This window comes from Bombus pyrosoma, linkage group LG3, assembly GCF_014825855.1.
Source record: "Bombus pyrosoma isolate SC7728 linkage group LG3, ASM1482585v1, whole genome shotgun sequence".
Lineage (NCBI taxonomy): Eukaryota > Metazoa > Arthropoda > Insecta > Hymenoptera > Apidae > Bombus > Bombus pyrosoma.
In genome coordinates, this window is record NC_057772.1 from 14,734,309 (window position 1) to 14,752,123 (window position 17,815).

At 36.1% G+C, this 17,815-nt stretch overlaps 1 protein-coding gene and 1 long non-coding RNA gene across 6 annotated transcripts in view; one reads left to right on the forward strand and one right to left on the reverse strand.

Moving 5' to 3' along the window:
• LOC122566080 (protein sidekick) overlaps positions 1-17,815 on the forward strand; it is a 43,477-nt gene that overhangs the window by 14,942 nt on the left and 10,720 nt on the right. For all 5 annotated transcript variants that reach the window (XM_043722807.1, XM_043722808.1, XM_043722809.1 and 2 more), the window contains exons 2-7: positions 14,877-14,972; positions 15,847-16,026; positions 16,392-16,605; positions 16,875-17,048; positions 17,330-17,538; positions 17,619-17,769. In XM_043722807.1, coding sequence (XP_043578742.1) covers positions 14,877-14,972; positions 15,847-16,026; positions 16,392-16,605; positions 16,875-17,048; positions 17,330-17,538; positions 17,619-17,769 — 1,024 coding nt within the window. The remainder of the gene's footprint in view (positions 1-14,876; positions 14,973-15,846; positions 16,027-16,391; positions 16,606-16,874; positions 17,049-17,329; positions 17,539-17,618; positions 17,770-17,815) is intronic.
• Positions 9,204-17,788, reverse strand: LOC122566089. The gene is made up of 3 exons (XR_006316389.1): positions 17,688-17,788; positions 11,808-12,122; positions 9,204-11,655 (listed from the first exon to the last, which is right to left on the reverse strand). It is a non-coding gene; the product is annotated as an uncharacterized LOC122566089 (long non-coding RNA).

Consider the following 17,815-nt stretch of genomic DNA (forward strand, 5'->3'; position numbering starts at 1 on the left):
AATTCAACACCAGGATTAAAAAATTCCGGAAAAATCGTTGGCAGTTAAATAGTTAAGGAAGGTCCTCCTGGAACCCTTAATGAACACCTTTCGGTTTCTTAGTCACATATCGGCTCGGATGGGTATTTCCTGTACCGTCGGACGAAGGGATTACAGTCTCGTGAAAGGGTTCCGCAAACGAACGAACTCTCGTGGTATGATCGTCTCTGGCGTTCTTGACCGAGCAATTTGTAGAATACGCGTTCGTGTGTATAACGCGGTCCCATCGGCGAGCCCGAGAAACGAACGACGCGGCTAGAGAAACCTGATGAGGGGAAAAGAGAAGGTCGAGACGAAGCAGCGAGCCAAGTTCGCGAAGGTAAAACGTGGAAAGAGAGGTCGAAGAAGCCGGGAAAGAAGAAGAATAAAAGGGGACCCAGCCAGGACGGTTGTGGATCGAGGAGAAGGGATAGGAAAGACTGGTTGAGAAACTGCTATCACAACGACTGCGACGCTCTGGACTCTCTGTACACGGAGACATAACCTAACTTAACCCAGCGTCTTGTCACTCCGGAATCTTTCTTATGTGTCCTTACTACCTTCGTGTAAATAATTCTTTTTCAGCAAAGTATCCTAAGGGGATGATCGGACGTATCTACGTTTTGTTTTAGAAATGTTTGAAAATGTAGGGAATGTATATAACGGTATCGTAGCGTTCTTTAACGATCATATAGTATCTATTTTCTTGCGAGTATAACGATACATTCGCTGACTTAAGAAAGTACAGAATTTATAACGTATGATTTATATTATAGAGATTATATTACAATTTCTGTATTGCGTTCTGAATAATTTTGTTTCGAGCATTCTGAGAACTAATCCTATATTCCTTTTCTGCCAAAATCAAAGTGATCTTTCAGAATCTCTCGTTGAAAGTATTCAGCTACGTTAATCGTTTTCGCCTAAACGCGTATGTAAGTACATGAGCTCATCGGCTATGTCGATAACTTACAATTAGATTGAACGCGTATATGGGTTCATCGTCCGCGGATAGTTAAAACATAGTCAGTTGTTTAATTTGATAGCCAGCAGAACGTCATAGCTGGTGAATGTACGAAGGTTCTTTGTGGAAAGTACGGCTCAGCTTAGCCGAACTTAATTTAACGAGTCGACCACGCGGAAACTCGTCCAGTGTCCTAGTGCTTGTAAGGACACTCAAGACGAGCCACGAAGCATGCAGCGAGCCGTGTGCCAAATTGGACTCGGTTGCCCTCCTCCTACCGTACGAACCTGCCAGTTCTCCTTCCATTAACCGTACGAAATGAAATTAATCTAATGAATAAGGGAACCTGCCTTTCTGATCGTGTTTCGCGGTGCATAAACGACAAAGAGAACGTGGAAAATTGAAAAAAACGTAATTTTCTAACAATATTGGGAATGGACAGTATTGCGCAATTCATATTAGGTCATTTGTCCATTCTGTGTATATGTGTATTGGTCAGAACGACGAGGCTGTATTATTGTACATAACTCAGTCGAATAGAGGTAAAAATAATAAACTCGAAAATAGTAAAAAATCAAGACTTTCTACTTTTCAATTTCATTCGGCACATTTGCCTTTCACGTCCGCTTTGTCACCGTGACGTTGTAAAACAGGATCTGCTCAAGGCTACGAAATGGGATGGCTTGATTCAAAGGGTAATCTTCCGCCACTTATGTCTTCGTTCGTCCTTCGAATGTCGGTAGGAATTCACGTAGCATAGCACAAACGTGAATAATAATTGGCTGAAGTAAATGCAGTATTGTATGTTGGGATAAGGGTACTGGTAGTTTAAACGTCACCCGTAGTGCGAAGCAAATGTTGTATAATAATGTAGTGAACTGTAACGTGGGTGAAACAATTTTTATTATTACATATAGCAGTATTTTGTAATTAGCTTTATCTGCGTGGAAACGCTGCAATCCTTAAAGCGAATGATTGAAATTTTATCCCATCGAGTTTCACTTTAAAAACTATGTTCATGTATTTCCACTTCAGGAACGAGCAGTTTTTTCTAATCGATCTGAGATCAATTTTATAAAGACATGACGTAGATACCGATTGTTGTTACACTTGATCGCCTTCTACTTTTTATTTCACTTTTACTCGAGCCAGTTGCAACTTACGCAAGTTGGTAAAACGGTCAGTTAAGACTGCGAGAGCGATGAACTAATTCCAATTCAACAAAGTGCAATAACCGTTATATAGATACACGAGCTAATCGTATCGATCGACCTTATGTAACGCGGAACTTTGATTTCAGTGTCTAAGCTCGGTACAATCGGCCCTATCAAGCGTTTATATCTTGTTTATCGCTGAAAAGAAATTCCATCGATTGTCGTTAGAGCTCCGAAAGTGTCCGACTATTTCAATTGTATAATATTGAAAAATTCGTCAAAAAATTACTGGAGAATTCATTCTATTTCCATTTATTATTAAGCATACTTGTATCGAGGGTTGAAAGCGTAGTAAAAACGAACTGAATTTATAATCGAATTCAATTTGAAGAAATTCCAACTTTACTTTTAACTTATGAATTTCAGAATTGGATATAAATTGAAGATTATAGCACTACATTATAAACAGCTATTTCCTATTTCATCGCAAAACTTGTATCTTGTTGCAACACGATTATTCCCACATAAGTAATGAGAAGAAACTCTTCTTTCTTTATTGCGTCTAACAATCATCATGGGAACAAAAGAAAATAATCAATTTTATAATCAAACTTGACATTCTTCTCCTATTGTATGGTTATTATAGAGATATAACAGATTTCTATTATGTATTATAAATTTATGTGATAGATTCGATTCTTAAATACTGAAGAGAGTAAACCTTTCTTTAATAAAATCATTTTCAATTCTATTATTCTCATTCACTACCGAGACGAGCAACCAAATTATCGGTTTTATCTGCAGGCACAGGAAAGATAATCGGCTGAACCTCGAATCTTCTTTAGAAGAGAAAAAAACAGGCCTGAAACGTGATTAAACGATCGTTCGATCGAAAGAAAAAAAGAGGAGAAAGACTGCCGTGACTCGGTAGTGCAAAAATGATAGCGTGCACCGCGTTTCCTCCCTTCTCCTGAAGGATTTCCCTTCAAAGGGCTTCTTTCTCTCTAGGTCGAGCACGCGATGGTTACAAATTTACGTTCGATTTACATATCGCGAACCGCCAGCTGCCTCGTTCCAGCCGATTGTTCAATGAACTTTAAACACTCTGTTTCACGCTGCATCTCTCCGCCTGTTCTTCACGCGTTCGCATGTGTATAATGAAATTTGCACTATTAACCTCGTTGGGATTACAATTCCAATCTACTGTTTTTATGAGAAGATAGTTTTCTACTTTGCTTTACTTGTTATCTTTGCTTTCTTCAACATATGAATTTACGAATTTCATAATTTTAGAAATATTCTTTATAAATTTCGCTTTCGTAGCCACAAAAAATCAATTAATGAAATGAGATTATTGTTCCTGAAAGAATATTCGATTACCGCTAAAAAGATTCGATATTAAGGAAGAATTTTGATAATATTCTTTAAAGAGAACAAGTAGTTCTATCAATAATTTTATTGAAGAGTACTCTAAGAATATCCTAGTTAAGGATAAGGTCACATTATACTCCGAATCCATACAAATACACATTAATATGTAATGGTAACAGAATCATATCTTTCTTCTCCTACTTATCCCCATTGTTGTCCTCATTCTGCGAGGTACTTACCTACATTTACTTTGTTTTAAACAGAAACGTAGTATCATTTGTTATAATTTTCCAATAAATGTGACAAGTCTGTGTTATTTAAAAAACGAGTTAATAAGAACCATTTTACAAAACGTTTTTCTGGAATTCTTTCTAGGTAAAGGAAACTTGAATTCTAGAAAATGTAGACGAAAAAAGGGCGAGGATTCAGTCGTGGGAATGCGTAAGTTGTGAGAATGTGCACTGAATTGTCGGTGATTTTCTTCTGTGCTAATTCAAGGTTTTGCTCTGGTGAACGAGTTACTCTTCGACTCTTGAACAACGACCGTGTGTACATTGTATTCTATACACATTGTGCACTCCACGCGAAAACCTGTCATTTCTGCACTTTATGTCTTGACATTAAAATTGTACTGCGTGAAATGATTAAGAAATTGATATACATATACATATCTAATATACATATTTTTTCTATGCATCAAGGAATTATTGAAATGAATGAATCAAAGTCATAAATGAGCAATAAAAAAAAAAATAATAACAGTAATAGATTTTATAGTATAAAGGAAACCTAATAAAATAAATAGAACCATTTCTGCTATATAGATTAAAATTTTATTTATATACATCTGTCGGAAGACCAGCAATTTATATAACTGGAGTTCACATAATAGGAGATAGATCACTGATTTTCTACGCAACAACAAATTTTTCGTGGATCTAATAAGAGTTCACGTCCAGATAAGTGAATTCAATCAACATGAGTTAATTTAATTGGTTAGTGAGTAAAATTTCCATCAAATAACCGAAGCTTCATCATTCGTTCCAATTATCTGTAATTTATGGAAACCTCCGAATAAGATTATAAATATAGAATCAAAATAAATCACTCAAAGTTACATTCAGAACATTCAGAATAACCTACTTATTATAGCATCTCATAGTTTTCATTTCCAGTCACTCATTCTCATTCAAGAATCTTTCAAAAATAGAGAAATTCTATTTCCTGAGAATGATATGACGTAACTGGTAGCATAGCCCGCTGATTTTTCTTTGACGTTTACATCAGAAGGCCGCGTCTATCGGTGAGAAACTGGTTTGACGCTACGACAAGCACCACCGGCTCGGATTGGCATTGGACCTCCGGTGTAATGTACTTGAACGCGATTGCATTGGAGAGTACAGAGTCGGACTGTACTCTGTCTCGCGGTAGCCGTTTAGACACGTTACCAGGAGGGAAGAAGAGATATTTGGCTATCTGCCAGTGCAGCCGACCGAAATGAACGAGGTTCACGGTCGAGACTGGAATTCAGAAGCCACCGCCTGCGCTCCAAAGCCGAATGAAATCGTAACCGCGGAAACTGCCACACATCCTCCTTTAGGATAGGTGCACGTTGGATGACGCTGTGCTGTTCAGTGAGTGTCGCGACCGGAACGTAAATAAAATAGCATGTTAGTGACATTAACCCCGATGCAGACGAGCGATGCGTCGCGCCGCTCCGATATTTCACCCGGTGACGTTTTGCGATTTAGCGAATTTAGATTGTTAATGACGCAACCCATACAAGACGTACAATCATTCCATATAATAATGGAATTGTATGCTCGCGTGTGCTTGGTATTTCGTTTATTTAATAGCAGTAAATTTGCGTTAGATTTGTTGAACAGGGAATGGGTGAATTGGTCTTTAATTATTTAAAAAGATTGCAACTTAATCCCCCTTTATTTACTTAATTTAATTTCTCTTTATTTATTCACTTAATTTGTCGCCTACGTGTAATCCTGGAGTTTCCTTCGTGGCTGTTGAACTCGACCAATTTCTTGGAATACGTTGACTGAAAATCGATCCACTATACTACCTTTCTTATCGATGTGCTATGCCTATTGATATCCAGTAGATTCTCTGCCTTTAACGTGATACGTGAGTGTATTTAATTCGAAAGTTTCGGGTCGACTTTAATAGCTGTTTTAGCTAGAAACCGTGAATTCAGGGTAGGAGCAAATGGCGAAAGTTTTAGGGCTGGTTTTATAGGAGTTATGCAGTCTATTGCTATCAAATGCAGACCAAAAGAATTGAGAATGAATTTCAAAAAAATAAAATTCTCTCACAAAACAATCAACTATCAAAACTTTCTTCAAATTATAATTAAGGATCCTTAAAGCTACCATTCACTCTTTTACGATACGTAAATCCAAGAACCAAGCTTTCTACCCTTAATAAACCCAAACCTCGCCATAATGAGCTATATATACCAACAATTAACACATTCAAGCCATTATATAAGTATAGGTATAAGATAAAGGTCACAGTATGTCCACGAGGGATCGAGCTCCACGTTATGCTCGTAAAAGCGAACCAACGAGGATTTTGAGTCGGCACAAGCTTCTCCAGGTTAAACAGAAGAAATTCAGCAATTTCTGTGTGCTGGTATTGGCAGTCTAGCATAGTGGCTGGCTGAGTCAGCGGCGTTAGACAAAGGGCGAAGGGACGGAACTTTCTCTTTTTTTTCAGGGGGTCGCCTTGAAATAACCACCCGTCGTCGGCTTTAGCCGACGATGAAGTGCACTTGTAAGCGAAGTGCGGCCAGGAAGCCAAGCGCATATGGTCCTAGGAGAAACACACGCTCGAATTCGACGACGATGCCACGTGTTCGAGGGTCGATGCACCGTTGGTTTTGTTCTTTCGTACGTTCCTGTTTCGATGTCCCCACGATTCCCTCTGGGGATCTCCTTTCGTCGACGGTAGACGAGAAAAAGCCAGCATTGGGTTAGGTTAAGCACGTCCTGCGCTCTCTATTGAGCGTAAACAATACGGTGAGAGCGGCGGTGATTTAAATAACCCTGGCATAACGAACCTTGAACATGCTTGTTTCGGTGGGAAGCGTTGAGTGTTGCGAAAGGTGCACTGGTTTCATGGTGTGGTAACACACATTTTGGAAGCGTTTAACAATAATCTTCATGGAGCACATGGTTGAACATGTTATGTTGAATATGTCAGATATTTTCAAAGATCTTTGCATATTTCTGCGTAAATGAGTGTTAAAATGACCTCACTGAATATTAAGCGTTATTATTGTAATATAACGGATAATTGAATATTAAAATACCTTTATATTTTTATTCATAATACATATAAGTTTGTACAAAATCCAAACGTATTAGAACAGTTGTTTGATCTGTAGACTTCGGTTCATTGGAATGATTCTACGTTACTATTATAAAGTATACGATCAAATCTATAAATCATTTTAACTCGAATGATTCCAGTTCTTTGCTTTAGTTGTTTCTCGAAAGGATGAAGTACCACTTCCATCGAGTACATTGCTCTTTTTACTTCTAATGAATCATAAACAGGGTAGAGACTATTATTGTCGAAACTAAAGCGTACTTACCTCATGTTCACACCTGTGTGCACTTATGAAGACCAGTATGGCGTTATTATTGGGTGAAGACGGATGGAAGAAAACGTATGAGTTCTTAAAATACATCCTTGTGTTTCACGCTTTATTCGCTTGCCATTGTTATCAAAATTTTCTCTTAACACAATACTTTTTCATAAAATATTCGAAATTGAAATAAATTAAGTTAGAATTGAAATAATCTCAAATGCAAAAGTGCAATAAATTGCTATCTTTTATTTTAACAAAAAATCTCTATTTTAAATTCTTTTTCGATCTGTTGTAATATTTCCAGAAAAGGGTGCCAAATTGTTCTAGATCTATTCGATTTACTCACAGCTTTACAAGTATATAGATGAAAATAGTTCAAATTGTGGATGAAAATAATTTAAGTTATCGTTTCATGAAGAAACGTCGTGGCGCACGAACTCTCCGTTTCGAATCATCGTGTTCCTTAACTTATTTAACCGAATTTTGTCGATTTCTCTTTTCTTATCAAAATGGGACAAAATTGCGAATTCTAAATTGAATTTAATTTTGATGACTAACGATTGAATGGGTGTTTTTACGATAAACCAGTAGGAAGGTTTTCGATCGCGCGCGGATGGTACGATATCGATTCGATGCCAGGGGAAGAAAAAACGAATGCACGATAGTTGGACGATTACTTTCGACCGAAATGCACAGGCAAGTCGCCCTGCTTTGCCAATTTTTCGACGCGATTTTTCACCAGTGCCGCATTCTGCCGTCCGTCTGCCTATCCTCGCTCCGATTTATCGAATCGTTCGAAAGAGTGTACGTTTACCCAGAAAGATGTCGTGAACGCGGCCTTACATCCTCATCCGTAAATATTAGGACATCTATGAGGTAAACTAAAATAACTGAAGAAAATAACTCTAGTCAGCGCAAAGAATCAACAGCAAATTATTGACCCTTTTAAGACTTATTACTTCGTTTGAAATTGTAGATTGTAATTAAATCTTGCATGAATACAAGGTTCCGATCGATTAATCTCTTCGCTGACAATCTGGATCAATTACCATGTTTTGTACGAGACTGGAATATGTTCTCATTTTTGTATGGAAATTTATGTTGCTCTGTTGCGTGGAAAATTTGCTTTACGGAACAAACCTGGAACTATTTCGAATTGGAAGTTGTTGAAACTCCTTTGTTCTGCCAAATACGTCGACAGACTATAGTCGAGATATATCCTGTCGCGAATATTAAAAACTGTGAACATCGAGAAACTTATGATATACTTGTGCCGCAAACTATTGTCAGTTGGCTTTATGGGTGTTTTTGAAATTTTATGACTATTTATCGCAAGTATGTATATCACAGATGGATAAATTGTAATGTTTTAGTACAAGAAATTTTTAGATAAAATTATTCTTAGCCCTTTTAAAAAGACTTTTAAAATTCTAAGAACAAAATTCAGTATGAATTTTTTATTACACCATATGTAATACATTTTTCCAAGCTATTTATATTTTATCTATTTTTCAAATGAAATATCAATATGTTAAAAGTATTCGAACCACCTACTTAAATGAAAGAAAGTGTTACACAAATTTTAATCTCTCTTTTATTGATCACTAATTTTCTACTTCAAGAAGAACCACTCCAGAAGGAAAGAGAGAAAGAAATCCAGGATCAATGATAGAAAGTTACAAGCCTTCCTCAACTGGGTTCGTAAATTGAAGCATGGATTCGCTCCGGAAAAAGAAAAATTATGGCGCGCACAGTTTATCCGATTTGAGTGACAGCACGGATTTCACTTTGATTCGGGCTGGTTCACGCGAGATATCCTGAGCGATAAGCGACGAAGGCCTCCGCAAAATGTTGCGCATTGCGTCTTACAACACGCAGTGCCAGCTATAGCTTCCGCCCGCTGGGGTGCATGCCACTCTCTCCCTCTCTCTGCAGTTTGCAGGTGGTCAACCTCGTGCTTGCCTTCTTTGTGCAGTGCTGAACTTCCATCTTCGTCTCGATCGAAGCTGATCCGACAAAGAGAAGCCACGCTGTTGGAATTTCTCTTCATTCTTTCCCTTTTTCTTTTTTTAGGAGGTGTGTGTAGGGATGTTTGTATAGATGCTTGTTGGTTTATAATGGAAAATGTGAGCAGATTAATTGACGATAGAAGTGAAGCAGTTAAATGAATATATGAAAGCTGGATTTTTATATATTTGTCATTGTTACGTATATTTGGTATATTTTTGCACATTACAATTTTTCATACATTCAAAAAAATCCGCAGTGTAGTCGTGAATATTTGTGTTATACAACACTTGACATTTCATTAGCATTGTAACGAGACACGAATGTTATGATAAAATCTGAAATCAATTTGAAAATATATCTAGAAGTTATAAAATATCTCCAATCGAAACCCTTCAATTTCGAAGTCTGTAATAAAAACATTTATGTGTTTAACTCCTGTTTAGATATCTAACACGGCAATGATACAGGGAAAGTGATCCACCCGAGGTCGAATTCACTTTCAGTGAAAACTTCAACCCTTGTGGAGAGCGCGCATATTTTTAGGGAGCAAGGAGAGCGTCTCTCGAGCAGATCCGGTCTATCCTCAACTTAGTAATATGCTGTTAGTAAAAGCAGATTATCCACGGGCTCCAGTCTTGCCCTTGTGCGTAAACGCATACCCTCTCTCTTACCGTATTTCGTGTGACAGCTGCGGTGCTTAAAATAGGGGTTCAGTAGTTCAGTAACGTGTACCGTTGCTTTTGTACAGCCACGATAACACGAGCATGTGCTGGATAAATCGTACAGCAATTGTCGTACTGAATAAACCTGATTTTTCCTTTCATAGAGCTCGTTGTACGCTGCTTCGCCGACAATGATGGACGAATCACCGGAAAATCTATTTCATTTGCATGCTTCGTTGATTACCGTTCTTCTGCTGTTGTTTGGCAAAAAATAACGAGAACTTATGGTGCCTTGAACTGATTGGGATTTTATATCAATAATAAAGATTAGTTTGTTTTTGTAGAAAAAATTATGAAAGATATTGTATTATAATAATGATCTGTATCTTTGCAGATGTTAAAGATTTAGGCTTTATAATGTTAAATCAAAAGGTATGGGTATTTTATTTCAAAATATTTGAATAATATACCGCATTGCATATGGTTGGATAGTATAATTTTAGATAATAAATTATTAAATTATTTGTATACCGTGTTAAATTGATTATACGCGAAATTTGGCTCAAATTGGTGAAACAAAAGTCATGCACCTCCTTGTGGGGTGAGTAATTGATACGATCAATATAAGGAATCATTAGTGACTGCGAATATTCATTGGTACATGAATAGTTTTTGGAACTATTCCATTGAAATAAAAAGAGAATTAAAAATTCAACAGTTCGAAGTAATATATATTTATAATGTATACGTTCGAATCATGTTATTTAAAACATCCTTAAATTTTACAAAATACTGCTGTGAATTATTAAAATTACTTGACATCGTGAATATCGTGTATAAATTTTAATTTTGCGAATTCAGAAGAAGATTAATATCGTATTGATTTTCATTTGTATTTTAATATTAAAAAAAATAGCAATTAGTTTTATTCAACTTATTGATCGAATTCTGGTTGGTTACCAGTCAGCAAAACACGTTGCTATATAATTAACTATTCGCATACGTTTTGTAGACAAAAGGGTGAACTTTAATAGAAACTCCAACTTCACATTTTGCACCCAGTCAAATATTTTTATGTGCTTTTATACACCTTTTTGATACGTTTTTAATAGTTTTAGTATTTTATTTAAAAAGAATAGGACAATTTTTAAGGTACTGAAGAAAAGAGATATGAAAATACATAAAGATACCGTCGAGTTTGACACGGAATGCTTTGTGAACACGAAAATATGTAATATTTTCAACGTCTCAAAATATTCCTTAGAACTCGAGCAGCTTCTAGGTCGTTGAAAAATTTTCCGTTCTTTTCCCACAGTTTAATATCTTGAATATCGTTCACGCTGACGCGAACTTTTCGAATCGGAAATTCAAAAGAGGCTGCATAAAATGCGGGGCGAATACGGCAATTCTCAGATGTATTTGAATGAGTTTGCGGTATTCGGTCGTTTACATTATATAATTTCGTGTTAAAATTATGAAAAAGGATTGAATATTGAATGTAGAATATTACAAAATATCTAGCGTATTAAAAGTTCGATTTATACAAAAATATCTTTTCATCTTGATAAAATAGAAATGAAGTAGATTTTTATAAAATTTGAAGATGTATGATAAATTGATTTTCTGTCATTACTTGTACTATCCTTTTTGAAAATATACAAAGTAGCATGTATACAAGCCTTTGCTGATACAGATGCGCTTCCTAATTTTAAAATTTCCTAATTATACCGCGTTTAAGCTTTACAGTTAGTTAGTTTTACTGATGACATCGCGATGCTATGCAAATGATTACATTGTCACATTAATGCATGCTGTTATGCCATGTTACACGGTGTGGTAGTCAAGTACTGACATCTCGTCATGGAATAACTAAAAATAGGAAAGTAAAATGCTCCATTTTACATTTTTACTTCATTTTTATCATGCAAAATATAACACAGATAGAAGTATTGTAAAAATTACGATAATGATAAAAATTGATTTAAATTGATTAAAAGGATGAAAGGAAATTCCAGACTCACTATGCTACAGTGTATGCAGGACCCAAAAGCAGCACCCGTTGTGCTCCACTTATTAAAGCTCTTCGAGTATCCCTCTTTGAGATGCTATAAGGAGCGCATATGAAGCTGCCGCTTCTTATTTCAGCCTGACCGCATTAATGTTCCGTCTTATTTCGGTGCGTTGAAGAAAACGAGGTAATCAGCTTGTCTCATTTTTCTCGCCATCTCACCAGGAAGAATACTTCGCTAAACTTGTACACTTACCGTTTGCGCACACATCGAGCTTTCTTCGAACAACAACCTGTTGTGCATTTACTTTCTCGCGCAGTAAATTTCCTGGAATTTCAGATATTCTATATTAAAAATAAGAAATTCGGTTTAAGACGCTATTCCTTAGATTTTTTCAGTTTTTGAGCCTAAATATTATTGATTACGCCACTCTTTTATACTGTAAAGTCTCTAAAAGAATTTATAGAGTCGGATTTATTAGTTAGTAGCGTTTATCATTAGAATGAATTACGATAAGCTCTATCTAATAATAATAATAAAAGTTGTACGGAAACTTGTGAGACACGGAGTATATTTCAACGTGATATCGATAAGACAGTTCTGTCGCGCATTCATAGATGTAGTGCAATTTTAAGTCAATAGAAAGTTTACTGGTTAAGTATTACATCGCGTGGCACTCCTAGACACTGATGGATTTCAAGAATAATGAATGGCGGTCCTTAAGCGCAGTGCTTATGCTTCAAGACGAAGCTGTGCTATGTTCTATAAATGAAAGGGTGTGTCGTGTGTTTATCCATGGCAAATTAATCCTACATAGTTTGATTAGCGTTCTCTATCTTTATCTGAATACGGACCATAAGTTAGAGATAAGTTGGAGATAAGTTGCATAAGAAGATAATTTTCCATAAGAAAATTATTATATTTATAGTTTTATACATACTTATATTTGTTGGAATAGATACTTTTTTTCTTTATTTCAGATTTGAATTGCTGTATCCTTGTTTCTAATTGAAATTGATTAAAAATAACAAAATTTTCTTTAAAATCGGAATCTATGAACTTTTCATAAATAGTGTACTCGAGCTAATAAAATATTCCCATGGGAAGACACAAAGATGCCCTTCGTGTACGTATAATCGAGTAATAAAAAGCACGAGAATATTGTGTGTATTCTGTAATGGACGTGTATTTATCGTATCTGTAATTCATCGCCATCGTTTCAAGCTAACGCGACTGATTATATGATCATGGAAATAGAAACTGTCAACCAAGCACGACCGTCTAAAATGCTACTTGAAAGATAATAGCCCGTTATTTTTTTCTCCATTCTATATCATTTCTTTCAACAAGACAAGCCTCTCGAGCCGGCCTTCAAGAAATTATTATCGAGTGTACCATCGATTATTGTGTCAACGATCATTCCAATTTATCGACTCAGAAACCGTCCCCCGTTACTCTTGCGTGGATCTTATTTAACGCGAAGATAGTTTCTTTCATCGCATTACGCTTTCAATCGTATTGTAAAAGGAAGATTTTTTAAATTATAGAATATTCGATTATAAAAAATATTTAAAACAGACACAAAGTTTAAAGACAGTCGAATTCTAAAAATTTCGGAACACTAATTGTGTATTCTGGTACTAAAATTAATTTTGTTGTAAATTTCAAATGAAAGATTTTCTCATTTCAAATGCTTTTCTGCGTAATTTCTCTAATAAAGAATATTTATTTTTTTTCCGCAGCTCGTTCAAGATTAAAAATGTTATTCTCTTGACGAGGAACTCCATACGCCAAAAAACACAATAACACATCGTCGTCGTAAAGTGTCCTTGCGCGTTTGTATGTACAGCTGAAAGGAAACGAGTTTATTCGGAAATAATCGTTTCACAGGCTGTTCTAATTATACTCCATTAGCGTGTTAATGCTCGAATCAGTTTTTAATGAAACTTAACCACTTTAGCGGTTACTTGTAATTTGCAGCGTTAATGTCGTATAGTGTTATCTTTTCATCGACTCCAAGTGAAAGTTAACAGATCCTTATTAACGGAATGAATGGTTGACCAAGAAAATTTTCTCTACACTATACGCCCAAATAGATTGTAAGACTCATCGTGCATAATTTGTAATTTGAAATTCTATAATTTAATTAAAAAGAACGCAATAGTACTCTATAGTATTGGAATAAATGAATACAGTAACTATACTCGAAGTAAATAACTGCATGGATTCCAATGCAATGCGAAGCAACCGAAAAGGGCTCATAAAGTTATAGTTTATGGTATATACGTGCATTATGTTCGAATCCCATGTAACAACGACTGAGTCATCAGGTTTAGACGTGCATAGTTTACGGTGTACCAAAAAGATGAAGAGAAGAGTAAAGAATGCGAACAGCCGGATGCCGTAGAACCGAGTCACATGGACGTAAACCGACACGTGCACCCTCTTTTCTGGCACGGTCCGATGATTTTTAAGATGGGGGCGAATACGGTGGACTTTCTCATCGGCTAACCGACGAATTCACCGCAACGCTCAACCCGTTTCGTTTGATATTTCTCTTTGTTTCGTCGTTAATTGTCTAAACATACACTTATTCCTTAATTGTCTCGCAAACTTTGTTCCGTTCCTTGAAAGTTCCGTAAATTAGACGAAAACTTTCTTGAGACAAGGAAGAAGGTACTAGTAATAATATTGAAACGTATCTTTTTACACAATCACTAGGATCTAAGGAATTAAAATCTAGCTTATTTAACGTAACATTCAGAATTGCTTCGAAGAATTCCCTCCTTTTTACTGCTTCGGTTATGAAGCCTATTAATTCGTCGAGTACCTTAAAAACCATTTCTCGTACAATTTATAACGAGTTTATGGCCCCTTTCTCAATTTTTTCGATATCAAATTCGTATAAGGTATGAAATGTTGTTATTTTAATACTCAATCTCATAAGTACCTCCAGAAAAATCTATGAAAACGTCTAAAAGTATATCTACACGAAATGTTATATCGATTTAAGCAATTTGTTCGCGAGTAACAGCGTAATTGAACTACATATTGAAATTCGCTCTTTCGATCTTTTTACAGAGACGCTCCAGGAACCGCGCTTCACCACTCAGCCTTCCAGCAGCGGCAATATTCTTAGTGAAAATCGGACAAAATTTCTGCAGTGTCAAGCGAGAGGTAAGTAGGGAACGTAGCACGGATATTCGATGAGATTCGACCCGGAAGCGATGATTTCAAATGCATTAAGAACCTCTTCTCATCTCAATTTTACCGCGATATTATATTATTTTAAAGATGTATCGATTAAGCCTTATAGAGTTCACCTAGCAAAACATACTTTTCTCGTATTCCAAATTTTAATCATCAAATTGAAAATAAAAAATGCCTTGTTCTTACGATTAGTAAATGTACAGTTTAATAAATTATTTTAGTCGATAAGTTTTGAAATATGAAACAATCATGCGATTATTCCGATTTATGGTTCATTTTCGGAGATTTCCGGAGTTTTTTTTACTCGAATTTCAGTTCTATGAAAACTGACAAATTTTCGTACGTATTTTTAATATTCCATTGTTCTCATGAAATATCGAATAACAGCCGGATGAGACGGTGGCCAGATGAAACCTTACAGTTGCACCGTAGTGCCGTAATACGATAGTATGACCCTGTACTAATAGTATTAGGTCGCTGTATATTCATCTACTTCTTGACCAGACGAAGAATGCCTATAGTAGCCGCGAAAAATATTAACACCTTGAACTGTCATCATTCGTGACATTTAAACGTGAAGTAGATATAATTCGTGAAAACGAAAACTGAAATCGTGTAAATTGTAATAATTTTTGCTAAAAATACACAAATTTAGGATCATCTCTGTAGTATATGTAATGTATCTAGTAAAATGTTGTGTTAATGAAACTTTCACTTTTAATGATTTATATCTTTTCTAAAATATAGAACTTCAATTATATAAATTGTTTGTCCTCTGACAAATTCAGGTAAATAAAGTACCATTCTCTGATACATTATTACGTTCACATTCTGTTCACAGGAAATCCTCAGCCAAAATATAAGTGGTTCAAAGATGGGGTACCCCTCAGCAACGAGCTTACTTCGGAGCCTTATTTTCGAATACAAAGTACACGTAGAGAAGACGCAGGAGTTTATCACTGTGTCGCCACGAACGACGTAGGATCTATATTTAGTGAAAGAATTACATTTGCGGTAGCCTGTACGTATATAATTAAATACGACAGTTTCACATTTTTCTAATTATCCTAATTAATCCTAATCAAGAATCGAACACGTTTCAGTTGCTTTCACTTTCATTTATTTCGATCTACCATAATAAAACTAAAAACAGGAAACGAATTACACGAAAAGCGTGCTATTTCAAAGTCGAGCTATATACTACAGCCAACTGTAAATTAAACACAGCGAGTTTTATTGCGCACAGCAACATTCGATCCATCCGCGTTCTCCTCTTTATCACGCTCTAGGACACAATGCTCTGATTATCACGAGCAACGTACATATTTTGTCGCAGTGAATGCATCCAGCGTGATGAAAGTAACACCGTAATATTATCCTGTCTAGATATGGGGGTGTTCGAGGATCTCACAGAAAGGATGGTGAGCGTGAAATCGGGCAGCGCGGCTGTTTTAACGCTGCCACCGATAGAAAGCCATCCTGCACCTGACGTTACATGGTTCACGTCCGACGGCTCGTTGTTATACGGCATAAAATATGCGTCTGTTCATCACACGTTGCTTATCCTGAACGCATCTGAGAGCGATCAAGGCCTGTACAGGTTCGTATTAAAGTAACTGGTCCAGGGAGTTACCTTGTGTAGTCATCAGAGAATGGATGAAGTACTTGTGAAACTTTATGGGACGATAGCTATATAAGCTGTCAATCTAAAAGTTTATATATTCATTTATGTATCTACAGTGAAATTTTTCAACTTAAGGGAATTTTCGAATAAAGGAATAAAGGAACTTATTTTTCGTTACATGTAATTTTCTCATAACTAGAGAAACTAAAGGAAATGTTCCTTTCGCACTTTTATATGTTAAACAGGGCCAGAGCCATTAACACGCAATTGGGTAAAGAGGAGAACAGTCCCTTTTTCAAGTTGCAAGTTACAGGAGATGCCAACGCTGAGGTGGCACCTAGTATCATAGTGAAACCGCAGGACACCCAGATCATCAAGGACCAGGACGTTACCTACATACATTGCATAGCCAATGCTAGGTAATTCGTGAATTTTACAGAAGAAAGGATACAAATTAGTCATATAATAAAATAATAATGCTCTTGCGACCTCCATTCTACAAAATCTGAATATTTGCAATAATACAAAATAAACCTTTGAAAAAGTAAGACTTTATACCTTTTTCCTTATATATATTTTTCCTTTATACCTTTATACCTTAAGAGAAATGGGTTACTCTTTGAAAGTTTGATAAACTGGCTCGTAATCACTCTACATGAAACTGTTCTGTGAGAGAAATGTTTCAAACGGGTAATTTTAGGTCTCTTCATGAGTTACGAACATTATGGACGAAAGACGGCATCCCCATCGAGAACTCGAGGATATCATATAGTTTTAACGACTCGTGGAATAGAACTTTGGCGTTAATATCGGCAAACATAACTTACACCGGCGTATACTCGTGCCATGTGGACTTAAGAAGCGGTGGATATCCAACAGTGAACGCGAGCGCGAATGTTGTCGTATATGGTAAGACGGATTCAACAATTGGAGAATTATAACCTTTAAATTTCCCACATATGCGTTATTCTTATGTTATAATATTTTAGAAAAACCAACTTTTATAACGGAATTGAAACGAGAGACTCTTAGTGATTATGGATCAACTGTAACGTTACCATGCGATGCTGTCGGTGTACCTCCTCCTAAAATCACTTGGTTTCGAAATGCAGAGCCTGTTGATCATCTTCTTGGATTTAGGTATGATTTTTAGAAAAACTGCTAAATTTTCAATCAGTAAAAAAAA